This window comes from Drosophila rhopaloa, unplaced genomic scaffold (assembly GCF_018152115.1).
Source record: "Drosophila rhopaloa isolate 14029-0021.01 unplaced genomic scaffold, ASM1815211v1 contig_2, whole genome shotgun sequence".
Lineage (NCBI taxonomy): Eukaryota > Metazoa > Arthropoda > Insecta > Diptera > Drosophilidae > Drosophila > Drosophila rhopaloa.
Window position 1 is genome coordinate 21,082,216 of NW_025335083.1, and position 22,565 is coordinate 21,104,780.

At 44.4% G+C, this 22,565-nt stretch overlaps 5 protein-coding genes across 5 annotated transcripts; 2 read left to right on the top strand and 3 right to left on the bottom strand.

The window, feature by feature from the left end:
• Positions 1-5,575: 5,575 nt before the first annotated feature.
• LOC123037790 (dynein light chain roadblock-type 2) lies at positions 5,576-6,266 on the bottom strand. Its single transcript, XM_044460207.1, has one exon. It carries the CDS (start codon positions 6,129-6,131, stop codon positions 5,784-5,786), a length of 348 nt encoding a protein of 115 aa, XP_044316142.1. The 5' UTR covers positions 6,132-6,266; the 3' UTR covers positions 5,576-5,783.
• A 1,715-nt stretch (positions 6,267-7,981) lies between these two features.
• LOC108042005 (histone H3.3-like) lies at positions 7,982-8,710 on the top strand. Its single transcript, XM_017120098.2, has one exon. The coding sequence runs from the start codon at positions 8,066-8,068 to the stop codon at positions 8,474-8,476; it is 411 nt and encodes a 136-aa protein (XP_016975587.2). The 5' UTR covers positions 7,982-8,065; the 3' UTR covers positions 8,477-8,710.
• A 471-nt stretch (positions 8,711-9,181) lies between these two features.
• On the top strand, positions 9,182-10,203 carry LOC108042004 (60S ribosomal protein L30). Its single transcript, XM_017120097.2, has 3 exons — positions 9,182-9,260; positions 9,323-9,513; positions 9,946-10,203. The coding sequence occupies exons 2-3, from the start codon at positions 9,347-9,349 to the stop codon at positions 10,112-10,114; spliced, it is 336 nt and encodes a 111-aa protein (XP_016975586.1). The 5' UTR covers positions 9,182-9,260; positions 9,323-9,346; the 3' UTR covers positions 10,115-10,203.
• A 5-nt stretch (positions 10,204-10,208) lies between these two features.
• Positions 10,209-15,461, bottom strand: LOC108042001 (probable multidrug resistance-associated protein lethal(2)03659). Its single transcript, XM_017120095.2, has 7 exons — positions 15,256-15,461; positions 14,801-15,055; positions 14,582-14,735; positions 12,413-14,205; positions 11,141-12,350; positions 10,665-11,081; positions 10,209-10,602 (listed from the first exon to the last, which is right to left on the bottom strand). The coding sequence occupies exons 1-7, from the start codon at positions 15,321-15,323 to the stop codon at positions 10,582-10,584; spliced, it is 3,918 nt and encodes a 1,305-aa protein (XP_016975584.1). The 5' UTR covers positions 15,324-15,461; the 3' UTR covers positions 10,209-10,581.
• A 1,819-nt stretch (positions 15,462-17,280) lies between these two features.
• Positions 17,281-22,040, bottom strand: LOC108042002 (probable multidrug resistance-associated protein lethal(2)03659). Its single transcript, XM_044460482.1, has 10 exons — positions 21,976-22,040; positions 21,778-21,881; positions 21,638-21,723; positions 21,271-21,576; positions 21,002-21,210; positions 19,364-20,946; positions 18,779-19,293; positions 18,451-18,716; positions 17,464-18,393; positions 17,281-17,405 (listed from the first exon to the last, which is right to left on the bottom strand). The coding sequence occupies exons 2-10, from the start codon at positions 21,852-21,854 to the stop codon at positions 17,361-17,363; spliced, it is 4,017 nt and encodes a 1,338-aa protein (XP_044316417.1). The 5' UTR covers positions 21,855-21,881; positions 21,976-22,040; the 3' UTR covers positions 17,281-17,360.
• Between the last annotated feature and the right edge of the window lie 525 nt (positions 22,041-22,565).

Here is a 22,565-nt window from a genome sequence, read left to right on the forward strand (position 1 = left end):
AAGAAAATTTTATTTAATGCTGTTTATGCTTTAAGTAATGCTCTTAAGACTTTTACTAAGGTTTATTTCAAGACTTTGCGTTTCTTCTGAGTAGAAAACAATTGAAAACAAATAATTTTAAGATCGAAGTCTCTTGGGCCAACCATATGTATAGTCACACAAAATAGGTAGTTAAAGTAGATCTGAGTCACCAATCGACCCGAGATTTGTCCTGATAATGGGTAAGTGAACATCCACGCTCCAGACGACACTTGCCAAGCGCCATGGAAATGGAGAGCAACTGCTGCTGAAGCCCTCGCCCCCGTCCCCGTCCCCCGTCCACAAGCCACATGCCCATCCAAATCCCCGCACACAACAGCACAAAGGACAAGTCGCCACCCACTCCGCACCCTGCATCCACACACCCACGGCCACAACAATAAGGCGTAAGCCCAGACTCGACCTCCGTCTGTGTGTGTACATTTCAGTGGGTGTGTGGCTGTGTGGGTGTGGTATCTATGTGCGAAATCAGCCAACTCGAAGGCAAAAGCAACAGCAAAAGCAAAAGCAAGCTGCCGCCGCCTGAACGTCTGGCTTCCGTTTGGAGTTGCCTGCAATTATTCCGTTAGTGTTGGGTCACCCACCCACTGGGCCACCCACCCAGCCACCCACTCAAAGAACCACCCACCCTCTTGCTTGGAAAAGGCGCGTCCGCATCGCTCGTTACTCACACCAACAAGTGCAGCTGCTGTTTTCCTTTGGGGCCCCAAAGTCGTCCTGTTGCCGCTGCCGTTGCTGTTTTTGTCGACACTTTTTTCACGGCTTGCTCGCTTGGCTGCTCTTTCGTGCGTTGCCACTGCCAGGAGTCCCAGTCCACCGTGCAACAAAGCCATCCAACCATCCGACCATCCACACCCATCACCCAGCCCCACGAAACTCGCAACCTGCCAAACCAAGCCAACCGCATCCCCGCCCAGCCCGCAGGTCCTTCTGCTTGTTTCCCCTCTGGGGTTCAGTCCTCCTCGTCCTCGTCCTTTTTTGCCTGAAAATCAAAACACACGTCTCGGCGTGCGGCGCACATCTGCATGGAATTTCTAAAGTACGTGCCACGGACGAACGGACGAGCGGACAGAAGGCAGAAGGCAGGAAACGCCATCGTCCTGGTCGTGGTCCTGGTCCTGGCCCGATGCCATCGCAATGCCACAGCCGGCAACTTTGGCGTGGTGCTCCTGCGTTCGTGCTATGTGCTGTGGCACATCCAAGGACTACATAGCCAGCCAGCCAGGCAGCCAGCCAGCCAGTACCAGGAGCAGCCATTCCTATTCCTATGCCGTCGTCGCCTGTCTGTTTGTATGTATTTGGCGGCATGGCGGCGAGAGCGTGAACCGAAACATGCTGAACCTTTAGTGAAAAGATACACTGAGCGAAAGGGGGACGACCAAAATGTAGAATAAATAAGTTAAGAATTTATTTTCAATAAATGCTCATTTGTATACGGAATCTTATTGTGTCTTTCTACTAAAAGGTTAAGTGTTCAAATCCACGGCTTTTATCTTACCCAGATTTTTTAAAATCTATTCTTATATAAAACCACTTAAAATCCCTTACTAAAATATTGAAGGGTGTCACAGAAACCGCTTCCAAGCACATTCCATTAAAAAATCAAATCTCGTTGCCACAGAAACCTTTTACCAACAAGAGAGTAGGTTTTAAAAATATTATTCCCAAAAAAATTCTATACCGCCGTCGGATTTTTGGGATAGATTTTATACTAACCATCCCGAAAACTTTTAGCTGAAAAGTAAATGAGAACAGAAAAACTCGTTGTTTAACTGAGGACATGAGCTTAAACATTACAACATAAAGTTAATAAGGCACGAAATTAGTTTCCAGTGTACATTTAGCACTGGCGTTGCGGAGCGCGCGTGCGGTGTTCAAGCTCGGCATTATAATTTCTTGCCCCGCACTGTGGCAGCCACACGCACACACTCAGCGGCTGGCACACAGACATTCGCAGGATAAGGCACACTTACAAGGCAAACTCACACATACAGGGCGCACATTTTAACACTCTCGACAATAAACAGCATGTCACTTAGCTCAAACTTCAAAAGTGCGCCAGTCTGTGCACAGGACTTGGGCTTAGGCAGGATTTGGGAGGGAGGGGGGAGGTAGTAAGGGATGGATAGAGTGGGGGGTCAGGATCAGGGGAAGGAGTCATCGCCGCAGTCACCGACATCGTTATGCGAATGCCGCCAGCAGGCTTCCGTGCCTTGCCAAAGTTTTTTATTTGTCATCCTCGTTCGGCCGACAACAAGACGCGGCGACAACGGCGAAACTTCCACCAGAAGGTGGTCGCTGATGGGCGATAATAAACAGGCCCGGACCACGCCCCACAGCCCACAGCCCACCCACTACCACCCACCACCGCCCACTTCCACCCGCAGACAGGCCAAGGCGCAACGGCATGAAAAAGGCGCTGGCTGAAGTGTGTCTCTGGTGCTCGAGAGCATCGTCAGAAACAGGCGCTTGTTGATATTGCCACACAGTGTGGCATTAATTGGGGCCACTCCAGTCGGATAAAGCCATACCTGGAGCCGCCGTTGGGATATGATTATAGCCAAAAACAAACAACTAAAAGCTCGGGCAGTCCAAATTCAAGAAGGTACTTTTTAACTGCGAAGGCTAGAATTTTTTACAAATTGGTTTCATTTCAGAGTAGTTAGCATCTTACCTGTAGTTTGACTAGTTTGAATATATTTCTGAAATCAATCGAATAATGATCATAACTATAGGGAAGGCATCATTTATATTCCACTATTTTGCGAACCTAGCATTGTGAATGCAATAACAATACCGATACAAGCAACTTTCCAAAAATCAAATCAATTATAATAATGTAAAAGCTCTTCCACCTGTACTTAAACAAATATATTTTCTATATCTCCAAATGATAAGAATATTTTGTTGTTAGTTTTTCAAACAAACTTTTTCAAACAAACTAATTTACAATATGGAAATAACTAAGGTGTTTTTAAAAGATATTAAAATGTTTTATAATTTTTTAGATATTGAAAAAACATCTATAACTAAAACTAAAAGTATAAAATAAATATGACAAGCGTTATATAAACTTTAAAAAGAATTTGTTTCAAGACCGAATAATAATTTATGAATTGTTTATATATCCTGTCCACTTCAGCGACCTCCCAGCCGAATAATAATTCAATGTGCCCCACTGTACGTGTAAGCGGTTTGATTGTCCTGGCAATTCGAAAGCATTTGTCGGTCGCTCGCCCCTCATCGCACACATTTGCAACGGAGGCAACTCGACGCAGACACAGAATTCCGGACCCCGGCAAACTCTAGTCCTGGCAAATACCATTCCCCCATCATCCCCTTCTCTTCCTGTCACCCCCCCCACAGCAGCAGCAACAGCAGCAATGGAGGGCAACAGCAACAGCAACAGCAACAGCAACATCGGCACGGCAGCAACAGCAACAGCACGGCAGCAACATCAGCCACTTGCCACATTTGGCTTTCTGCCAGGACCAGACTCCAGGACTCGTGCTGCCGGGGGCGGTAGTGCGATGGGCGGTGGGTGTGGCAGCTCGACGGCAACAACAAGGACATTCTACAGCAGGCAACGACTGTGGCAGCAGCAACAGCAACTAAAAATGCGACGTGCGAGATTATCGTGTCGCTTGATGGTCGTCCCCGTCCGCAGTTCCAGTCCCAGTCCCATTCCCACACAGACACAAACTCACTCTACGGCTGTTGGTGTTTCTGTGGCTGCGCACAAGCCCCCCCTTCACTCCCCTGCACCCTGAATCCTGGCCAACACACTCCAGCCCCTCCTCCATCCTCCGACTCTTCGACAGCGACACCATCACCACCAGGCGGCACAACTTACTGGCGCTGACGGAGGCAACTGCTGACTGCTACTTATGGCGCTGATGATGGCACAATGACAGCAACAACGATTTCACAATTCTGAGAGACGTCTACAGGACTAAAGGTTTCCTATAATATAATTATGTATTACAAATAATTCCAACAAAGATGGCTAATCTTTTTACAATTAAGCAGTCAAGCCGCAAAAACAAGCCAATCTTTTAAAGTTTTCTTCAAATGTATATAATACGTAAGTAAGAGTCTTCGTTTAAACCATTCTTTAACTGTAAGCTTAGAAACAAAAAAGTTGATCAAAATATAACAACAATATAACTTATTAAGGTTGATACTAGATAACAAAGTTATAATTAAGAGCTATCTTTATAATTCTTTGTTTTTATAAATTCAAAATAAAAGGTTAAAATGAGGCAAAATAAATAATTTTTATTCTAATCAAGCTGGTGTAAGTATTAATAAATCAATATCTTAATCAATTCCGATTGCGAACAAGTATATTGAAAGTCAACATCCTTCAGGTATATTATAACAAAGAAAACAAACTATTAAGTTGGCAAGATCTTCCAAGACACATATTGCAAGACTTGGCATGGATCCAGTAGCCCAATATACCCACTGATACCCCTTAGGCGAGCTCAGCCAGAAAGTATGCAGCGTGCGCACGCGAGGATAACGACTCGACTCGACTCGACTCTACTCAACTCGAGGGCGAGGACGACAAGGAGCAGGGGGACGAGGACGAGGACGACAACCAGCCCGACAGAGTGTGCGTGGGCGGGACAAACCAGGAGGAGGAGGGTCTGTCAGGATGTGGATGTGGGGTGCGGGGCGTGGGGGTGTGGGTGAGCTGTGTGCGACTAATTGGGTGAGAGAATGTGGGTGCTTAAATTGGTTTCGTGCTTTCGTGTGACGCGTGCGGAGGCGTGTAAAGCTTGGCGTGTTGCTGTGTAAGTGTGCCTGGGTGTGTGCGTGTCCACGAGTGTGTGTAAGTGTGCAGGCGACAGGCTGCTCTGCGGGTCCTTTTCCCCCACCTCCTCCTCCACCTCTTCGTCCTTGTTGTTGCTGTTGGCATGAATGCTTGATGGCGTGACGGCAGCCGGTTGTTGCCAGCAATCGAAACGAACTCAGAAAAAAGCATGGGGAAGGCAGCACTTATCACCGAACTTGGAACACCCTACATAAACAGAAAACAATTATATTAGGTATTAACGTACTAAAATAAAATTAAGCTAGCAGAAAATAGAAAGTTCATGTCTTCTATAAAATATAATATCATATATTTGGTTTGGTCATTTTCATTTCCTATATCAAACTTAATATTTTTTTTCGAAGTAAATTCAATGATATAATAATTTTTATACAAATTTACTTTATTATTTTATGTTAACTTAGTTAAATTATGAAAACAAAGTTCTTATATTATTTAACAGTATATTAATACAGCCGATTTAGAAGTGGACATAAAAAAGGATCGAAAAAGACTCATTTCATGATTAATATTTTAATAACAAAATATTATTAAATTTTGTGACTTAGTACTTATGTAAATTAAAACGTTAAATGCATTTTTAATGACTAAATGGTATAAATAGTTACCCTCTGTAGTATCGATTATGTCTGGTTAAACACTCCACAAGCCGCTGGCCGAAATTAAAGGACCCTCAACAAGGGTACACAAACACAATTTACCCTGCCTGGATGTGGATTTTTATTTTGCGTGCTTTTTTCGAGCGCAGCAATGCCCGGCTCACAATTTCAGTGCTGTGCTTGGGATTTGCGAGCTCGCCCGTGCAAGGACTTTTCACCCGACCGAACCTCCCCCCTCCTGTCGCAGCTTGTTTATGTCATTTTGTTTATGCTGCCCGCATGCAGGACCCTACTCCACTACTCCCCTACTCCCTCGAAGCCCTGCGCGAGGCGGCACTGTTCCGCCGGGATTCATCCAGCGCCTGGTTGTCCTGGATGAGGATGATCGTGTGCTGGTTCTCGGTGGCCACCATCAGCTCCTGCCGCCGGGTGCGCAGCCGTACGTAGCTGAGATGGTCGTCGGGCTCGATGTCATGGACCATGGAGCGGGCCAGCGTGACCAGCGGCCTCATCCGGTTGGCGTACATCTCGGCAGCACTCGCCGTCATATTGGTCCGCACGGGCACTCCATCGCCGTCGATCAGGATGGCCCCAACCACGCCCGGCAGTTGCACCAGGCGATCGAAGGTGGTCTGCACATTGCTCGACGCCATGGCTTTCCAAAGTTCAGGTGTAGAATTTCGACTTTATTCTAGAAGTTTGTGAGACATAAGACTCACCGTTTTGAAGCTTATAACTTCATATCTCCATTGCTACAAACTTGTTAGTATAAACTGTGCCAAGAGCGTTTTAAAAGTATATAAGAATCAAGAACAACTGTTTTCTAAAGGGTTATATTGTATTCCATTAGAGTGACAAAAAAGTCAAAAATTACAAAGTAGTACAAATTAGGATTTTCTGTTTTAAAAACGTTTTTAAAAAGTAATCTTTTTGGATATGTATTTTAAAGAATAAGAATTTAACTCACAATTACATAATTTGAGAAAGTAAATGTTTTGTATAAAAACTTTTGCAAGATTTAAATGAAAACTGAGACGAGATAAAAGCATTTGTTTTGGAAATATTATTTATTTTTCTTGGTTTCTATTTATGCATAAGTCTTTATGCTTTGAAGATTTCCAAGATAAAAAGCAAAGAATTTACGAAATATCCTAATTTCGATTAAGACTCTCGGTGCTTTAGTTTTTCAAACTCTTCCACAAAAATTATATTGCTTTAAGTCCTGCTAACGCTCCCAATCACGTAAGATACCACAGGGAAATGATTTGAGTCAATCCTCTAATTGAGTCTTTTATTATATATAGGGGACCAGTAAACACCCCATGACCAAGGGCATTCCGCAACTTCATTTCATCGGGACTTGCACTTATTTTCGCCCAGGGAGTCCAGACTTCCCCCGTGGCTATTGGCAAGGACACAGCCAGCTAGAGGAAGAACTGGGAGCCCGGCTCCGTGTCAAAGGTTGTACGTTATCCGTGTTGCAGCACGCGTCGCCGGGGGAGGAAGTGGGGGCCAGAAACGAGCCCAGACGAGGCGCCACCACCCACAGTGGTGGATGGCAGGCGGCAATCATTCCTGGCAGCATGCGGCCACGGCTGACGACGCCGGCGGAGTGGGGGTCACGTAAATGGCGTTGAATTACAGCCCGACAATCGAAGCGTTGAAGTCCCGGACTGAAAGGTTCCAGCAGCCAGTGCCAAAGGCCTGTGCATCATTTATAAGCCGGGCTAGGCCACAGATTGTGTCTGGAATCGAGTCGAGTCGAGTGCGCACGCACGCAGCGAAGCCGATGATGAGCTCAGGACGACCAAACAGGCAACTTTATGACTGTGGGTCATGTGCTGGAGTTGTGCTGGGTTGGGGTGTCACGTGCCGGTCTGCGTCTGACTCCGGGTACTGATGCACGGAGGGCTACGGATCCGGGCCAACGCCTCCATCCCCCTCCTTTTGCCCCCCTGTTCCACGTTGTATAATTCATTTGGCGTTGCGGACCCTTTCGTCGTGCGGAACTATGTATTTATTCAATAATTCGACGTAGAAGCTTGACACGACATCAAGGCAGCCACACGGCGGATGAGTCGTTTAAAAACACGCAGCTAAGGATTCTTTAATGCACACACCAACTGTCGAATATCACAAGTCCTTAAAACAGTTTTGTGAATATTTAAAATCACCAATTAAGATGATGTTAGGCCAGTATTTATATTTTTCCTAGAAGATGAATTTGACAATATCAGTACATTGTTAAATAATGAAACCTACGGCTTTACCCCAAAAAAATCTATTCGTTTATAATAAAACATTTTTCAGTAATTCGCATATCTTGGACTTACACTTTATGTGGAATAAGTTTTACGAAATTGGTAATAGATATTGGTAAAAGATAAAATATATAAAACTTTCTTTTAAAATTAAAAGTAATTTAATTTTGAAAATACGTTTTATTTGTCATAGAGCAATATCAAAAAAGGTTCATTGTGAAATGTTGTTCGTCCGAATCGTATCTATCATAGTTCTCGTGTGAAAGTATTCAATTGTGAAAATATCAGCTTTCCTTCGTGTTCAACGTTTGAGATAAGAAGTTAATATGGCCCGTACCAAGCAGACCGCCCGAAAGTCCACCGGAGGAAAGGATCCCCGTAAGCAGCTGGCCACCAAGGTCGCCCGCAAGTCGTCGCCATCCACCGGCGAAGTGAAGAGGCCCCATCGTTATCGTCCCGGAACCGTGGCCCTTCGTGAGATCCGTCGTTACCAAAGGTCGACCGAATTTCTCATCCGCAAGCTCCCCTTCCAACGCCTGGTGCGTGAAATCGCCCAGAATTTGCAGACTGATTTGCGCTTCCAGGCGGCGGCCATCGAAGCCCTGCAAGAAGCTTTAGAATCTTATTTGGTGGGTCTCTTCGAAGATTGTAACTTGTGTGCCATCCACGCCAAGCGCGTGACAATTATGCCCAAGGACTTACAATTGGCGCGCCGCATCCGTGGCGAGCGTTATTAAGCAAGATCACTAGGAGCAGAAGGATCACTGTCGTCCATCCCAAAACAGACCATTCTGATTTGCGTTTTTATGAGGGCAAGGACCACCAGGGACACTTTGATTCAATCTTTCAATCAAATTTTCGTTTATTATTTTTTGTTCAGTTGTCGGATCGTCAGATCTTGCCTTAAACTTATTATTTATCAATTAATATTTCAAGTGCTTTGACATCGTGGCGCTTTGGCATTAATATTACATTAGTTATTAATTATTTGTAGAAATAAAATTTGCTGATTCTGGGTTTGGCTTTAGATTAAAAACTTGCGTCACACTTTTTTACTACCCGAGTAGAAAAAAGTAAAGAACTTTTAACTAATGAAGAATACATGCAATCATGGATCTAGAAAATATTCTGTACATTTCATTAGAGAATTTGACTTTTAAAAAATATGTTTGTGAAAAAAAAAACTATTAGCTTCACAATTATTATTTGGCTTAACCTAAACATTTCATGCATATTTAAATTTGGCGCTACTGCCATAAATAAAACAAGTTGGCATTTATAAATTTTCGAACTTAATAACCGCGTTGCCAACAGTTTCACTTAGCAAAGATTCCCACCGTACTCGCGTTGCCAACTGTTTCGCTTAGCGGAGTTACTCACCCAATCAGCGTTTCTCTGGCGATGTATCGATAGAGCCAACGATGTTTAGCATCTCTGCACGATGCAACCCTGCGTATCGAAACGTGATTCCCATTTCCGCTAGCTCTTCCTCTTTCTTTTTGCCATTGTCAGCCGACGAAGGTGGGTGTTTTCTGAGCACCTCGTTAAAGTTGCTTAACTAATTCACATTTTACCATTTGCAGTGCTCTTTAACTTGAACTATCAACATGGTTGCTGTTAAGAAACAAAAGAAGGCGCTGGAGAGCACCAATGCGCGTCTGGCGCTGGTGATGAAGTCTGGCAAATACTGCCTGGGCTACAAACAGACCCTAAAGACCCTGCGTCAGGGCAAGGCCAAACTGGTGCTCATCGCCAGCAACACCCCCGCCCTGAGGTGAGATCGAGATCGCGATCGGGATAGAGATCCTAGTTGTGCTATTGAGAAGTAGATTTCCACTGCGCCCAAGTTGCCGTTTTTGTTGGAACCATATGGAGTCTGCCTTAAAGCTGACTGAGAAGTATGTTTCCGAGCGGAGTAGTTGATGATGGAAACTATGGAGTAGTACAATCAATCTCAAGCTTCGGACTGGTTCGCTTTATATCTGCGCCTCCACATGGTTCCACCAACGACGGGCCCACATCGCTTGGGGTAAGAAGTCTTCATAATATAGGTTTAATTTATCCACACCATGATGATCCTATGATTCCGAATGCCTTGACGAATCCATTTTATTACTAGAGACTCTTTCTGACTGCAAAACCAGCAGGTCACCTTCCCCATTTTAAAGGCATTGTTGCTAATGTAGCTTGTTTCGCTCCATTTCAGGAAGTCTGAGATCGAGTACTACGCCATGTTGGCCAAGACTGAGGTCCAGCACTACAGCGGCACCAACATCGAGCTGGGAACCGCCTGCGGTAAATACTTCCGCGTGTGCACCCTGTCCATCACCGATCCCGGAGATTCTGACATCATCCGCTCGCTGGAGTCGGCCTAAACTTATTTTTAATCGAACAAGACGACACAATAATGTTTTGTATGAGGAGAGATAATGTTAAAAATAAAAAACATCAATTATTTTGGTAATTTACGGAGAATATTTCAATGGGAGCAGTTATGAAACTTATAGGCATTTACAAGTAACTTTATTTTGCTCTTTTAGGATTAATCAAATGGGGAACTACATTATTTAGTCGCCATATGAAAAATTGGGCTACTTTAAAACCATTTTCAAATATAAATTGTTTATAACAACTATATTAATAGCCCATTCTTAATTTTCATAAATGCATATTTATTTGTAAATTTTATTTATGTGTATATATTGTCATTTTTTTACTATTTTAAGTACAAATTGTTTTTTTTTTGGCAGGGAACATTGACCTAAGAACTCATCCACAGCCATAAACAAGAGAGCCCGATATTGAATATATAGACTTACATTCTAAGAAGTTAGCTTTTAGCTTAAATATGGTTTTCATTGGCCTGCAATAAATGGAAAGTATATTAAATATTTTAAAATATTTCTTGTTGATTTAAGTACTTACATTCTGGGCAACTTTCAGGAGATGGTCGAAGCTGGCTTTTCCCGTCTGCATTACCATTCCATGGAACACTTTGGTCTCTGACTCCGTTAGGAGCTCATAGGGCGATCCAAATTCGACGACTTCACCTGCGTCTAAAACTAACACCTTGTCCGAGTCCATGATGGTGTTCAAACGGTGGGCAATCGTCAGGACAGTGCAGTCCTTGAACTTGTTCCGAATAGTGGCCTGGATAAGGGCGTCCGTCTGCGGATCCACATTGGCCGTGGCCTCGTCCATCACAAGGATTCTATTCTCGCGCAAAATGGCCCTTGCCAAGCAGACCAACTGGCGCTGACCCACGCTGAAGTTGGTTCCACCCTCGGAAATGCTGCTCTGCAGACCCGTGGGCAACTCTGAGATTTCCTCTTTGAGGTGAACCTAAAATAAGATGGTTTGTAAATCACATGTGCTATTTTCAAGAAACCACTTAATCTCACCTCTTCCAAAGCCTTCCAAAGCTTTTCATCGGGATACTGCTCGAAGGGATCCAAGTTGTACCGCATGGTACCGGAGAAGAGCACTGGTTCTTGCGGAATAATCGAGATCTTGCTGCGCAGTTCGTGCAGACCCATCTCACTTGTGTCCCGTCCGTCGATGACTATTGCTCCCTCGTTGTAGGAGAGTCGGAATAGTGCATTAATCAGCGAGGATTTGCCCGCACCAGTACGTCCCACGATGCCTACTTTCTCCTCGGACTTGATCGTAATGTTTAGCCCCTTGAGCACGTAATCCCCTTTAGGATCTGGCACGTATCTCAAGCTTAGATCCTTTGTTACCAATTGACCTCCTTCTGGCCAATTCTTTGGTGGTTGCTTGTCCGCCGGCGAAGTGAAATCTCCCTCACTTTCCAGGTCCTTGTACTCAAGCACTCGCTCCACTGAGGTCATGGAGTTCTCCAGTTCGGCGGACTGGCGCATTCCCCATTGCACCATGCCTGTCATGCCCAGTGCTTGGGTGATGGCCAGGCCAATCTGGCCAGGATTGTCTAATGGGGGATTAAAGAAGCTGTTCAATATCACCGATATCACGTACGCTACACAGAAAAGATCCAAGTAGTAGCCAAAAGCCCGACTCGTGGATACAAATGTGTAGTAGCCGGAGCTGTGCAGATCCTGGTAGTTATCGTACTGGCCAATCAATGTCTTTTGAGCGCCCATAGCCCGGATGGTTGGAAGTCCACTAAGAGTGGCACTAAAGTGCGAGTACATCGGCGACCGAGCCACTGCCTCCAGGCGTTTCACGTCCCTCGACGTACTTAGATAAAAATCACGCCAATAGTAAAATGCCAATACCATGGCGATTGTGCTGATCAGGTACAACGGGTTGGTTAAGCACAGCACGCAGATTATGCCAGTTAAGGTAAGGAAGATCTGTATGCAATCCAACATTACGGCGGGCAGTACCTCATCCACCTGTCCAAGGTCCATGGCGAAACGGTTAAGGATCCGGCCGGAGGGATTAGTGTGGAAAAAGTACAAAGCCGTGCGGGACACACCGCGGAACATGGTGTTGTGCAGCTCGGTAGAAGAATGCATGGTCACGTTGAAGAAAAGCATGGTCCTAAGTAGCGCGCAAATAACCAGGCCCACATTGATGGCAGTGAAATAATAAATGTCCAGCGTTGACGAAGTCGATGTGTTCTTAACCCTATGAAAAATAGATTTAATTAGTATGCAAGTATACATTTAGCTTGTGTGTAGAAAACTCACCAGTACGATAGAAAGTAATCCCCGCCAGACGCCAAAAGTTGCGTGCCAGTGCACAGGAACACCAGCAATGCGAAAACCAAAAGGCTACAGCCTGCGCCGAAATACTTTTTATACATGGCCATGCCAATTTTACCACCACTACGGGATTCCTGCACTGCAGTTGCACTTGGCTTTGGTTTTTCCTTCTCCACCATGGATTCCAGCGAGGAGGAGCTTCCTCCGGCACTGCCCGTGCTTTGAGAGCTGCTCTGGCGGGAATAGGTCGGAGACTTCTCATCCGCATTATCTCCTCCCCCATTTTGAGTGCTCTCAGCCAAAAGTTGGGCGAAGTCCTGTCCGCTCTTTAGCATCTCCTCGTATGTGCCGCAGGCTGATACCTTTCCCTTATCCATGATTATAATGAGATCGGCGTGCTCCAGAAACTGCAGCTGGTGGGTGACAAGTACCACCAACTTTTTACCCAAGAAGCCCCGCATGCATTCGTCGAAGAGATGCCTACCCACATGCGTGTCCACTGCGCTGAGGGGATCGTCCAAGAGGTAGACATCTGCCTTGCGGTACACAGCTCGAGCCAAACTGATTCTAGCTCTCTGACCGCCGGACAGGGAAGCTCCGCGCTCGCCCACGATGGTTCCATCACCTTGCAGCAACTCTAAGTCCCGTTCCAGGGCACACCTTTTCAGAACGGTTCGATAGCGTTGCTTGTCCATGGGCAAACCAAACAGGATGTTGTCGCGCACAGAGGCATTGAAAAGCCATGGTTCTTGTGAGGCGTACGAGTACCTGCCCAGCACTTCAACAGATCCTGATTCAGGCGGCAACTCGCCTAGGATTGCCTGAACGAGACTTGATTTTCCAGATCCCACAGGTCCGATTACAGCTACTAGTTTGCCACCTTGCAGCGACATATTGATGTTGTCCAGGACGGGTTCATTATGTTCCATGCTCCAGCGTGCCCTTAAGCCTTTGATGTTTATTTGGACTTCCGATACCTTGCCATTTCCTAAAGAATTCTGCAGCTTCTTCGCCAGTAAATGTTGCTCCTCAGCAGGTTTTTCTTCCGTTTCTTCTGACACATCAATTATATTTGCCTCCTCGCGCATCATAAATTTCTTGATACGACGCATGGAGACCAGTAGTTCGGCAAACTGTGACATTCCACTGGGAAAGAACTTGCTCACAGTGCGCCTAAGGATGTTGTAGAAGGCAGTGACGCAGAAAGCCCGTTCTGCCGTCAACTGACCGCCCATTAGGACAAATCCCAATAGGCTTACAAAGATGGCTATGCGTCCAAGGGTAATCTCAAAGGAGAGCAAGACGCCACGCAACAGATTCATCTTGCGTATGGCGCTCATCTCGCTGCGACGCATCTGCTCAATTAATTTCCCGAATGGACGCTCCCATGTATACATCTTGATCACCTGGATGCCCGAGATGATCTCGTTCATCATTCGCACCCTCTCGTCCGTCCGGAGAGCAGTCTGCAAGCGTAATTTGGAGGTAACTCGGCTTAAGTAAGTCTGCAGTGGCAGGTAGAGTATTAAGATGCTGATGCCATAAAGGGAAGCCACTCCGATCTGCTGGTACAGGAAGTAGGCGGAGATTAGCAGCTCCAGCGGACCCAGCCATAGAAAATGGAAATGAATAAGGCATCGATCGAAGCGGTTGAGGTCGTTGGAGAGCAGGTTCACCACCTGACCGATTGTGGTATCACCCAGCGATGTGCGGCTTAGGCGCAGGGCCTTTCGATAGATAGCACTGCTCACTGCGACCCTCATCTTCATGGCTATGTGCTGGAAAGATTCAGTAAGAAATAATTAGAAATGGTTCAACGTGACAAGATCATTATAGAGTTACGATTTTAACACCTCCACTTGGGTATGTTGCGTTTGAATTGAATAATGTAATATTTAAATTAATATGAACACTAATATTAAATGTATTTGAACTATTAGTTAGGTAAATTTATGTTAAGGAGTATCAAATCGACTTAAAGTCGAATTGTAAGTAAATCAACATATATTCAAAGCAGTTTTAAATTGTATTTGTTACAAAAAATAAAACTCTATAAATTATTTAAATTCTTTAAGACCAGCGAATCGAACCTATCAGATTTCTAGAATAAAATGTATTTCGTGATATTGCAATTGGTTTTAAATGGATTCTTACCATCATACCCATCATGAAAGGATGAGTTAGCAGGACGCTGGACAAGACGCAGGATATCAAGAGTACAGCATAGATCTGCGCAGAGTAGCTATTACCATTTCCATTGGCACTGAACTCCGATATGAGCCCGGCCAAAAGAAGCGGCACCGTAGCCCTGAAATAAAATGAATTGTTATAATTATCAGTGACTTATCGATTGTTAAAACCCAAGGCTCTAACCTGGTGCCGAGTTCCAAGATGGCAATGGCAATGCCGGATAGGATTAGTTGCCAGCCAAAGACGCGTCCGATGACCCGGAGTACACTTGGCTCCCGGCGGGAATTGCCCTTCTGCCGGCACCGGGCCACCTCGTCCTCCCATCCTCGAAAGAACTCACTGCCCAGGCTCTCAGCTTCATGTTCGTTTAGAGGTTTGTACAGATCCGTGGGTTGGAGCGTCTGCCGGCGCCCCTTAAACAGAATGGGCAGGGCATAGCTGGAATAAGAGAACAATTATGTAAATTGATTTCGCAACGACGGGCAATTTAGAGTAATGCTACGAACAATATGTGGAATCCGATAACGCTTGGCTTCGGATGTCACTCAGCGGCAGTTGACTCTTAAAGGTAAGAGTATTTGGCATGTGATTACACATGAAACACAATTTCCTAGCGGTAAGATGAAACTTTTGCGTACCAGAACATTAGCGAGGATAGAATACCTGCCGACTCGCGCGGATTGGGGGGCAGTTTATTGGCCTGCATGATTATGTAAGTAATTTCACAAGCTTGTATAAATAATTAAGACGGGATTTGTTTGTATTCAATCATATCAACAAACTTAATGTTTTTATGAAAGTAAACAACGAATGTATCTATGTGTTTCAATTAAACTCGACAGATGCTGCAACAGGATTTGGCCACTTGATAACACAAATTGAATTGGGAACTGAAAACTTTCCACTCCGCAGTAGATACGTAATAAACAAATCACTTGGGCCGTCCACGACGCTCCGCTGTTCAATGGTCGCGTAAAAAAACGCTTCGATGCCAAATCAAACGCCCGTCGAACTGGATCAGCTGTTCGACCAGCTGACGCGTTACATGTGCGTACATATGTGTGGGAGAGCGCTGATTGAGATATGTATGTATATACATACATATATTTATTTACATTGCCACTTCACCTTCAAAACATTAGGGTGAACCTTTTAAAGATAAGATATATTTGTTTATGTACTTACAATAATATGTATGCACTTAAAAGTATGCATGCGAGGGCGTTTTTTTTATTTTAAAGTTATTTTAATACGTCACTATCACATTTAATGCTATAATAGTGAAATCTTTTAATAAATATATTTATGTACTTTCATAAATATGTATGAAACTACAATTTAATTGGTTCAATTATTTTATTTATGACTAGGCTTATTTTGAATTCATGTGTATTTATTTATTTCTCATTCTACGTTCTAGGCTATAGATAACTTTCAATGGATTTTACAGTGTCATTACAACCTTCATGGGGAAAGCTCTTAGTGATTAGATAACGCTTGTTGTAATTCAGTAAAACACTAGATTTATTTTCCGCCCCGAATTGAAATCTTTAGATAACAGATACAGATTACATATCTGGGAATTTTAATTCGCCTTAATAATATAATAACCGTTAAGATAGGTCTATTTAAATGTGATGGAGCGCTCAAAGATAAGATATCTGGCTTTCTAATTTGTTTCAATTAATTTATTTGTTAGTATACTTATCTGCCATTAAATAACCTAATTTAAACTTTTAATTCACTTTAATAATTTGATAAATACCTTTTGGTTTTTGGACACTTTTCTACAAAGTCATTTTTCCAAAATTAGGAAATGAAAAATCGACCAAAAACTACAAACCAAACTGAAAATGCAGGTTTTTAGAGAAGTAAACCACAATCATTTAGAAGTATGCCACTTTAAATTCGGATGTCTGTAACAAAAGTTATGGGCTGAGAAGTGCAGTTTTTTTACACTTTTCTGGAAAGCCATTTTTCGAAAATTTGGAAAGGGGTTAGCATTATAAAAATGACGAAAAACCGACCCAAAATTACAAACCAAACTGAAAATGCAGTTTTTTAGAGAATTAAACCACAATCATTTAGAAGTATGCCACTTTAAAATCGGATGTCTGCAAGAAAAGTTATGGGCTTAGAAGTGCAGTTTTTGGACAATATTCTGCAAAGCCATTTTTCGGAAATTTGGAAAGGGGTTAGCATTATGAAGATGACCAAAAATCGACCAAAAATTACAAACCAATCTGAAAATACAATTTTTTAGAGAATTAAACCACGATCATTTAGAACTTAGAAATCGGATGTCTGCAAGAAAAGTTATGGGCTTAGAAGTGCAGTTTTTGGACACATTTCCACAAAGCCATTTTTTCGAAAATTTGGAAAGGGGTTAGCATTATAAAAATGACGAAAAACCGACCCAAAATGACAAACCAAACTGAAAATGCAGTTTTTAGAGAATAAACCCACAATCATTTAGATGTATGTCACTTTGAAATCGGATGTCTGCAAGAAAAGTTATGGGCTTAGAAGTGCAGTTTTTGGACACATTTCCACAAAGACATTTATAATACCCTCGGCAAGGGTATAGAAATGTGTAAATATCAATTTAACGAAACTAAGTACTTCAAATGATCTCAAAGAAAACGTTGTAAAATTTGTCGAGATTGCTTTTATTTATTGTAAAAAACTATTTTTAAACTAATTGTTGAGGTAGATTTCATTTTAACTATAACTTTGCGGGTCTTTAAGAAGAAAAGCTGCGCCTCGGATTCTGGGCATCTTCGAAAGCCTGAAATGAGCAAGGTAGTTAAATTTTTGTTAAGTATTTTACAAGTAAATCGCCTTACTTTTTGAGCAATCTTCTGGAGACCTTCGTAATTAGTCTGCCCCGTCTGCTTAACCATGCCGTGGAACACCTTGGAATCAGCCACAGTCAGTAGTTCGTAAGGCGAGCCGAACTCCACAACTCGGCCGGCATCCATAACTATTACCTTGTCCGAGTCCATGATGGAGTGCAGTCGATGGGCAATCGTCAGGACAGTGCACTCCTTGAACTTGTTCCGAATGGTTGCCTGGATGAGGCTGTCCGTCTGGGGATCCACATTGGCCGTGGCCTCGTCCATCACAAGGATTCTATTCTCGCGCAGAATGGCCCGAGCCAAGCAGACCAACTGGCGCTGGCCCACGCTGAAGTTACTTCCTCCCTCGGTGACCTTGGTCTCTAGGCCAGTGGCCAGATTGGCCACCACATCCTTCATCTTGACCTCCTCCAAGGAGTGCCAGAGCTTCTCATCGCTGTACTCGTCAAAGGGATCCAAGTTGTGTCGCATTGTGCCAGAGAACAGAACGGGTTCCTGGGGAATAATGGAGATCTTGCTGCGCAGGTCGTGCAGACCCATCTCACCTGTGTCCCTCTTGTCTATGAGCACGGTTCCATCGTTGAAGGACAGTCGGAAGAGGGCGTTTATCAGCGAGGACTTGCCCGCCCCAGTGCGTCCCACAATGCCCACCTTTTCCTTTGGCTTGATGACGAAACTAAGTGACTTGAGCACAGTCTCCGCCTTCGGATCCGGCGAATAGCGCAGGCTTAGCTCATCAAACACTATCTTTCCTTGCTCTGGCCACGACTTAGGTGGCTTCTTATCAGCTGGGGCTTCGAGTATTCCTTCCGACTCAATGTCTTCGTACTCAGTTACTCGCTCCACGGAAATCATGTTGTTCTCCAACTCAGCTGACTGACGGATACCCCACTGGACTGTGCCCATCAAGCCTATGGCCTGGCAAATATTGGAAAAGTAAAGTTTCTATAGAATGTTGGCTTCTGCGGTTGTTACCTGTGATATAGCCAGACCCACATCGCCTCCATTGGCCGGCGGAAAGATGAAGAAGCCCAGCGTGACGATCGCTATATAGAGCATACAGAACATGTCCATCCAATAGCCAAAGAAGCGCGAGGTGCTAATGAACATGTAGGCGGCGGAGCTGTGCATATCTTGGTAACCATCAAACTCCGCCTCTAAAATTCTCTGGGCTCCAAAGGCACGGATCGTGGAAAGACCGGTCAGAGAAGCAGTCAAATGAGAGTACGCCGGAGATCGAGCTATTTAAAGATTGGGGTTTTAAAGGGGGTTATGTCAGTACTTTCCATTATTTATAACTCACCAGTGGCTTCCAAACGCTTAACAGCCCGCGAAGTTTTCAGATAAATGGTGCGCATGTGAAAGATGAGAACACCAAGTATTAGTGCGGGTATGAGGAACAAGGGATTGACAATGGATATCACAAGGATAGTGCCGGCCAGCGAAAGAAAGCCCTGGATGACGGCCATAATTAAAGTGGGCAGCATTTCATCGACCAGTCCCATGTCCTTGGAGAAGCGATTCAGAATACCACCCGAAGCGTTCGTGTTGAAAAAGTACAAGGAAGCTCGACAGATTCCACGAAACATAGAGTCGTGCAACCGAACCGATGCCTTCATTGCCAAGTTGTAGAACAGAAAGGATCTTTTAACGGTCACAACAACGGTCAGCACTGTGATCAGCATGAACATATAGGTGTCCAGCATTTCAACATTCGAAGGTAAGCCGAGATTTCGCAGGAATGACAGAAAACTTGTATCCACCACTTCAGAGCTTGGTGTTCCTTCTTGAACAACCATATTGCGTTTCTTGGAGACCCTAAAATGCGAAGAATTGAATACATATGGTCCACGATATTTAAGCATTATACAAACAAATCGAATCTTACCAGAAAGTCAGGAAGTAGTCTCCAAGTTTGGCCAGGCCCTCGGCTCCCAAATAAAAACTTAGCATTATGAGGAAGGCGAAGAGACCACCTCCTGCCCTGAAGTAATCCAAGTACACTCCCAAGCCGCTTTGTCCCGCCTCTTGTGGCTTCTGGTTGATCACTTGTTCCTCCGAAGCATCCTCTGGACAGGATTCCGCATTGGATAGCACAGATTTCACACTGTTGCGCCGCTGGTCTGTGACACTGGAGGTTCTTGATCGTACCTCCTCCGGCTCCTCGTTACTTTCCGGCTCTGTATTACTCAATATGCTGCCGAAATCCACTCCTGACTTGAGGAGCGCCTCATAGGTGCCAACAGCACCCACCGATCCCCTATCCATGACCACTATCTGATCGGCTTGATGCAGGAACTGCAGCTGATGGGTGGCCAGGATGACAATGCGGTCGCGCAGATAACCGCGCATGCAATGATCAAAGAGATGCCGTGCCACATTGGAGTCCACCGCACTCAGCGGATCATCTAGCAAGTAGATGGAGGCATCCCGGTAGACAGCCCTAGCCAAACTGATCCTCGCCTTCTGTCCACCCGACAGGGAAGCTCCACGATCTCCCACTATAGTTTTGTCCTTGAGTGGAAGCAGCTCAAAGTCTCGTTCCAGAGCGCACTTCTTTACTACCGAGTTGTACCTACGACGGTCCATGGGAAGGCCAAAGAGGATATTTTGACGCACTGTGCCGGAGAAGAGCCACGGATCCTGGGGGGCATAGGACATCGATCCGTTTACCTTTATCTCGCCAGATTCGGCTCGTAGCTCACCCAGAATGGCTTGAATTAGACTGGATTTTCCGGAGCCAGTGTGACCCACAATGGCCAGCAAAGTGCCAGGTTCGACCCGCAGACTTACTCCATTCAGTGTGTAATCGGGTGAGTTGGTATCCCACTTGGCTGTGAGTCCAGTTATGGATAGGTACGCATTTGAATGATTCTGTTTATCAGTGGAAGTGGCAGGAAGAGGAGTTCCTAACAGTTTCGTCTCAGCCTCATCGAGTTCTCCTCCTGCTTTGGAACATTCCACCCTGTCATTCGAGACCTCCGTCTCCCCGGATTTCAAGAACTTCTCCACACGCTTCATGGAAACGAGGGTCTCTGCCGTTTGTGTGATCCCCAATGGGAAAAAGGCGGTCATATTTGTGCGCAGAGCGTTATAGTAGGCGGTGATTAGAAAGGCCACTTCCGCCGTGAGGAACTGGCCCAGTAGAACAAATCCCACCAAACTGAGGAATATGGATACGCGGGTGAGGAAATTGTGGAAGGATGAGAGAATGCTCTTTATGTAGCCCATGTGCCGGATGGTATTGATCTCCTTCTCGCGTGCGTAGGCCACCATCCGCTCAAATGGCAGCTCCCAGGCATACATTTTGATTACCTGTATCCCGGAGATTATTTCGGTCATCATCCGCAACCGTTTATCCGTCCGAAGAGCGGTCTTCAGTCGCAGCTCCGAAATCTTGTTACCCAGATACATTTGCAGGGGTATGAAGAGCACCATAAAGGACACGCCTAACACGGCGGAGATTCCAATCTGAAGTGGAATTGGCCTTTAAATCACTTGGTGATTAATAGTTTGGAGAACCCACCTCTTGGTACATAAGGTAGGTGACCACCAGTGTCTGCAGTGGAGCCAACCAAAGGTAGTGCGTGAATTGGATGAAAGTGTCCATGCGGCCCAGGTCGTTGGAAATTAAATTCATTATGTGCCCGGCAGTAATTTCGCCGAGGGACGTCTTGCTTAGACGAAGGGCTTTCCTGTAGACCATGCTGCTCACACCCACCCGAATCTTGAGACCTGCAAATAAGAGAATTATGTAAAGGCATAGGGGGATACTTGAAAGAGTGGATAACACACCCAGATGAGTGATGGCAAAGGAGTAGGGATGTAAGAGGATTACGCTAAAGGCAGTGCACAAAATTATTCCAGCCGCATAGGCATATGCCGCCTCCATGGACTCCGAGTTGTGGGAGTGGTGCGAGATGAGCTTGGCCAGGAATATGGGTTGTACCGTCAGTATGACCTCAACGATGAAGAGAACTAGGCCAAGGTAGACAAAGTTCCAGCCGAATACCCGCAGAAGAGTCCTCAGTAAACTGGAGTCCTCCTTATGACTCTCGAGTTCTTGTTCCCAGGAACTGCATAATTTGTTGCCAAGGGCATCTGGTAAAATTATTTAATTTCGAAAGTTGTTCCAATAAGTAACATATTTCCGAAGTCATACCCGACTTGTGCTCCCTCAAGGGCCTGTAAAGGTCCTTTGCAACCAATGTTTTCTTGCGTCCCTTCATGAAAGTGGGCATGGTATACCTATATTAATTTGAAAACCTTTAGTTCTTTCGTTTAACAATTGCACTTTCTTACCAAAAACATAGTGCCGATATAATGTTTGATCGCTCTCGAGGATTCTCCGGCAGATTTTCAGTTTTCAACGACTGCATTTTACACGAAATCTAGTCAGCGAAAAGCTAGTTAAATTAAAATATCATAACTCGATTAAAACTTAAAGAATATTTGTATTAAATATTAAAGAATACAATTTTAAAGTTCGTTCAACCGCACCGAAATCTAGGTCAATAATCTGTGGTCAAATAAAATGATAATCAGAATTTCCAGACTTTGTGAAGACGTTTTATCTAATCGCTTTACTTTGTTGGTAATTACCCATTAACACGGAATCGAAAGCTTAATTAAAGTAAAAACAGAGCACGAGAAAATAAATTTATTAAATTATATTTATAATAAGAACGGCTGTCCTTTTTGCCGCCAAAAATTAGTAAAATATATAATCCGAGCCACAATCCGTCCGCGCACTGAAATGTTCTGCAATATACTGACTTATCGCGGAGACTACAAGCTCATATTGCCAAATTTCCATGGAATAAGTGAGATAAGGGCAATTTTATAGTGTTCATAGGATCGTGAGGGACCTATAAAAGTATATAATTTGAAGAGAAGTCACGAAAACGCGGCACTACTAAATTATCTTCATACAAGTTTATAAAGCCACATTACGTATGTTAGTAAGTAATAATAAACTTTTCTTTAAATAAAGTAAAAATTTTTGTCTGGACTTAAATTCATGTTAAAAAGGAGATATGGTATCAGGAAATAAAAAAAACTCTCTGGATACCAGCACGTTTGGTGTTAAT

Bases quoted from the DNA above. Each gene is read 5' to 3' on its own strand.
- LOC123037790 (XM_044460207.1), bottom strand. From the start codon at position 6,131: ATGGCGTCGAGCAATGTGCAGACCACCTTCGATCGCCTGGTGCAACTG.
- LOC108042005 (XM_017120098.2), top strand. From the start codon at position 8,066: ATGGCCCGTACCAAGCAGACCGCCCGAAAGTCCACCGGAGGAAAGGAT.
- LOC108042004 (XM_017120097.2), top strand. From the start codon at position 9,347: ATGGTTGCTGTTAAGAAACAAAAGAAGGCGCTGGAGAGCACCAATGCG. The intron at 9,514-9,945 runs GTGAGATCGAGA...GCTCCATTTCAG, and splicing joins AGCAACACCCCCGCCCTGAG to GAAGTCTGAGATCGAGTACT.
- LOC108042001 (XM_017120095.2), bottom strand. From the start codon at position 15,323: ATGCAGGCCAATAAACTGCCCCCCAATCCGCGCGAGTCGGCAGGTATT. The intron at 14,736-14,800 runs GTTAGAGCCTTG...ATTTTATTTCAG, and splicing joins ATCTTGGAACTCGGCACCAG to GGCTACGGTGCCGCTTCTTT. The intron at 14,206-14,581 runs GTAAGAATCCAT...GAATCTTTCCAG, and splicing joins CTTTCATGATGGGTATGATG to CACATAGCCATGAAGATGAG.
- LOC108042002 (XM_044460482.1), bottom strand. From the start codon at position 21,854: ATGCAGTCGTTGAAAACTGAAAATCTGCCGGAGAATCCTCGAGAGCGA. The intron at 21,211-21,270 runs GTGTGTTATCCA...TCTTATTTGCAG, and splicing joins CTTTGCCATCACTCATCTGG to GTCTCAAGATTCGGGTGGGT. The intron at 19,294-19,363 runs GTAAGATTCGAT...TTCGCATTTTAG, and splicing joins GACTACTTCCTGACTTTCTG to GGTCTCCAAGAAACGCAATA.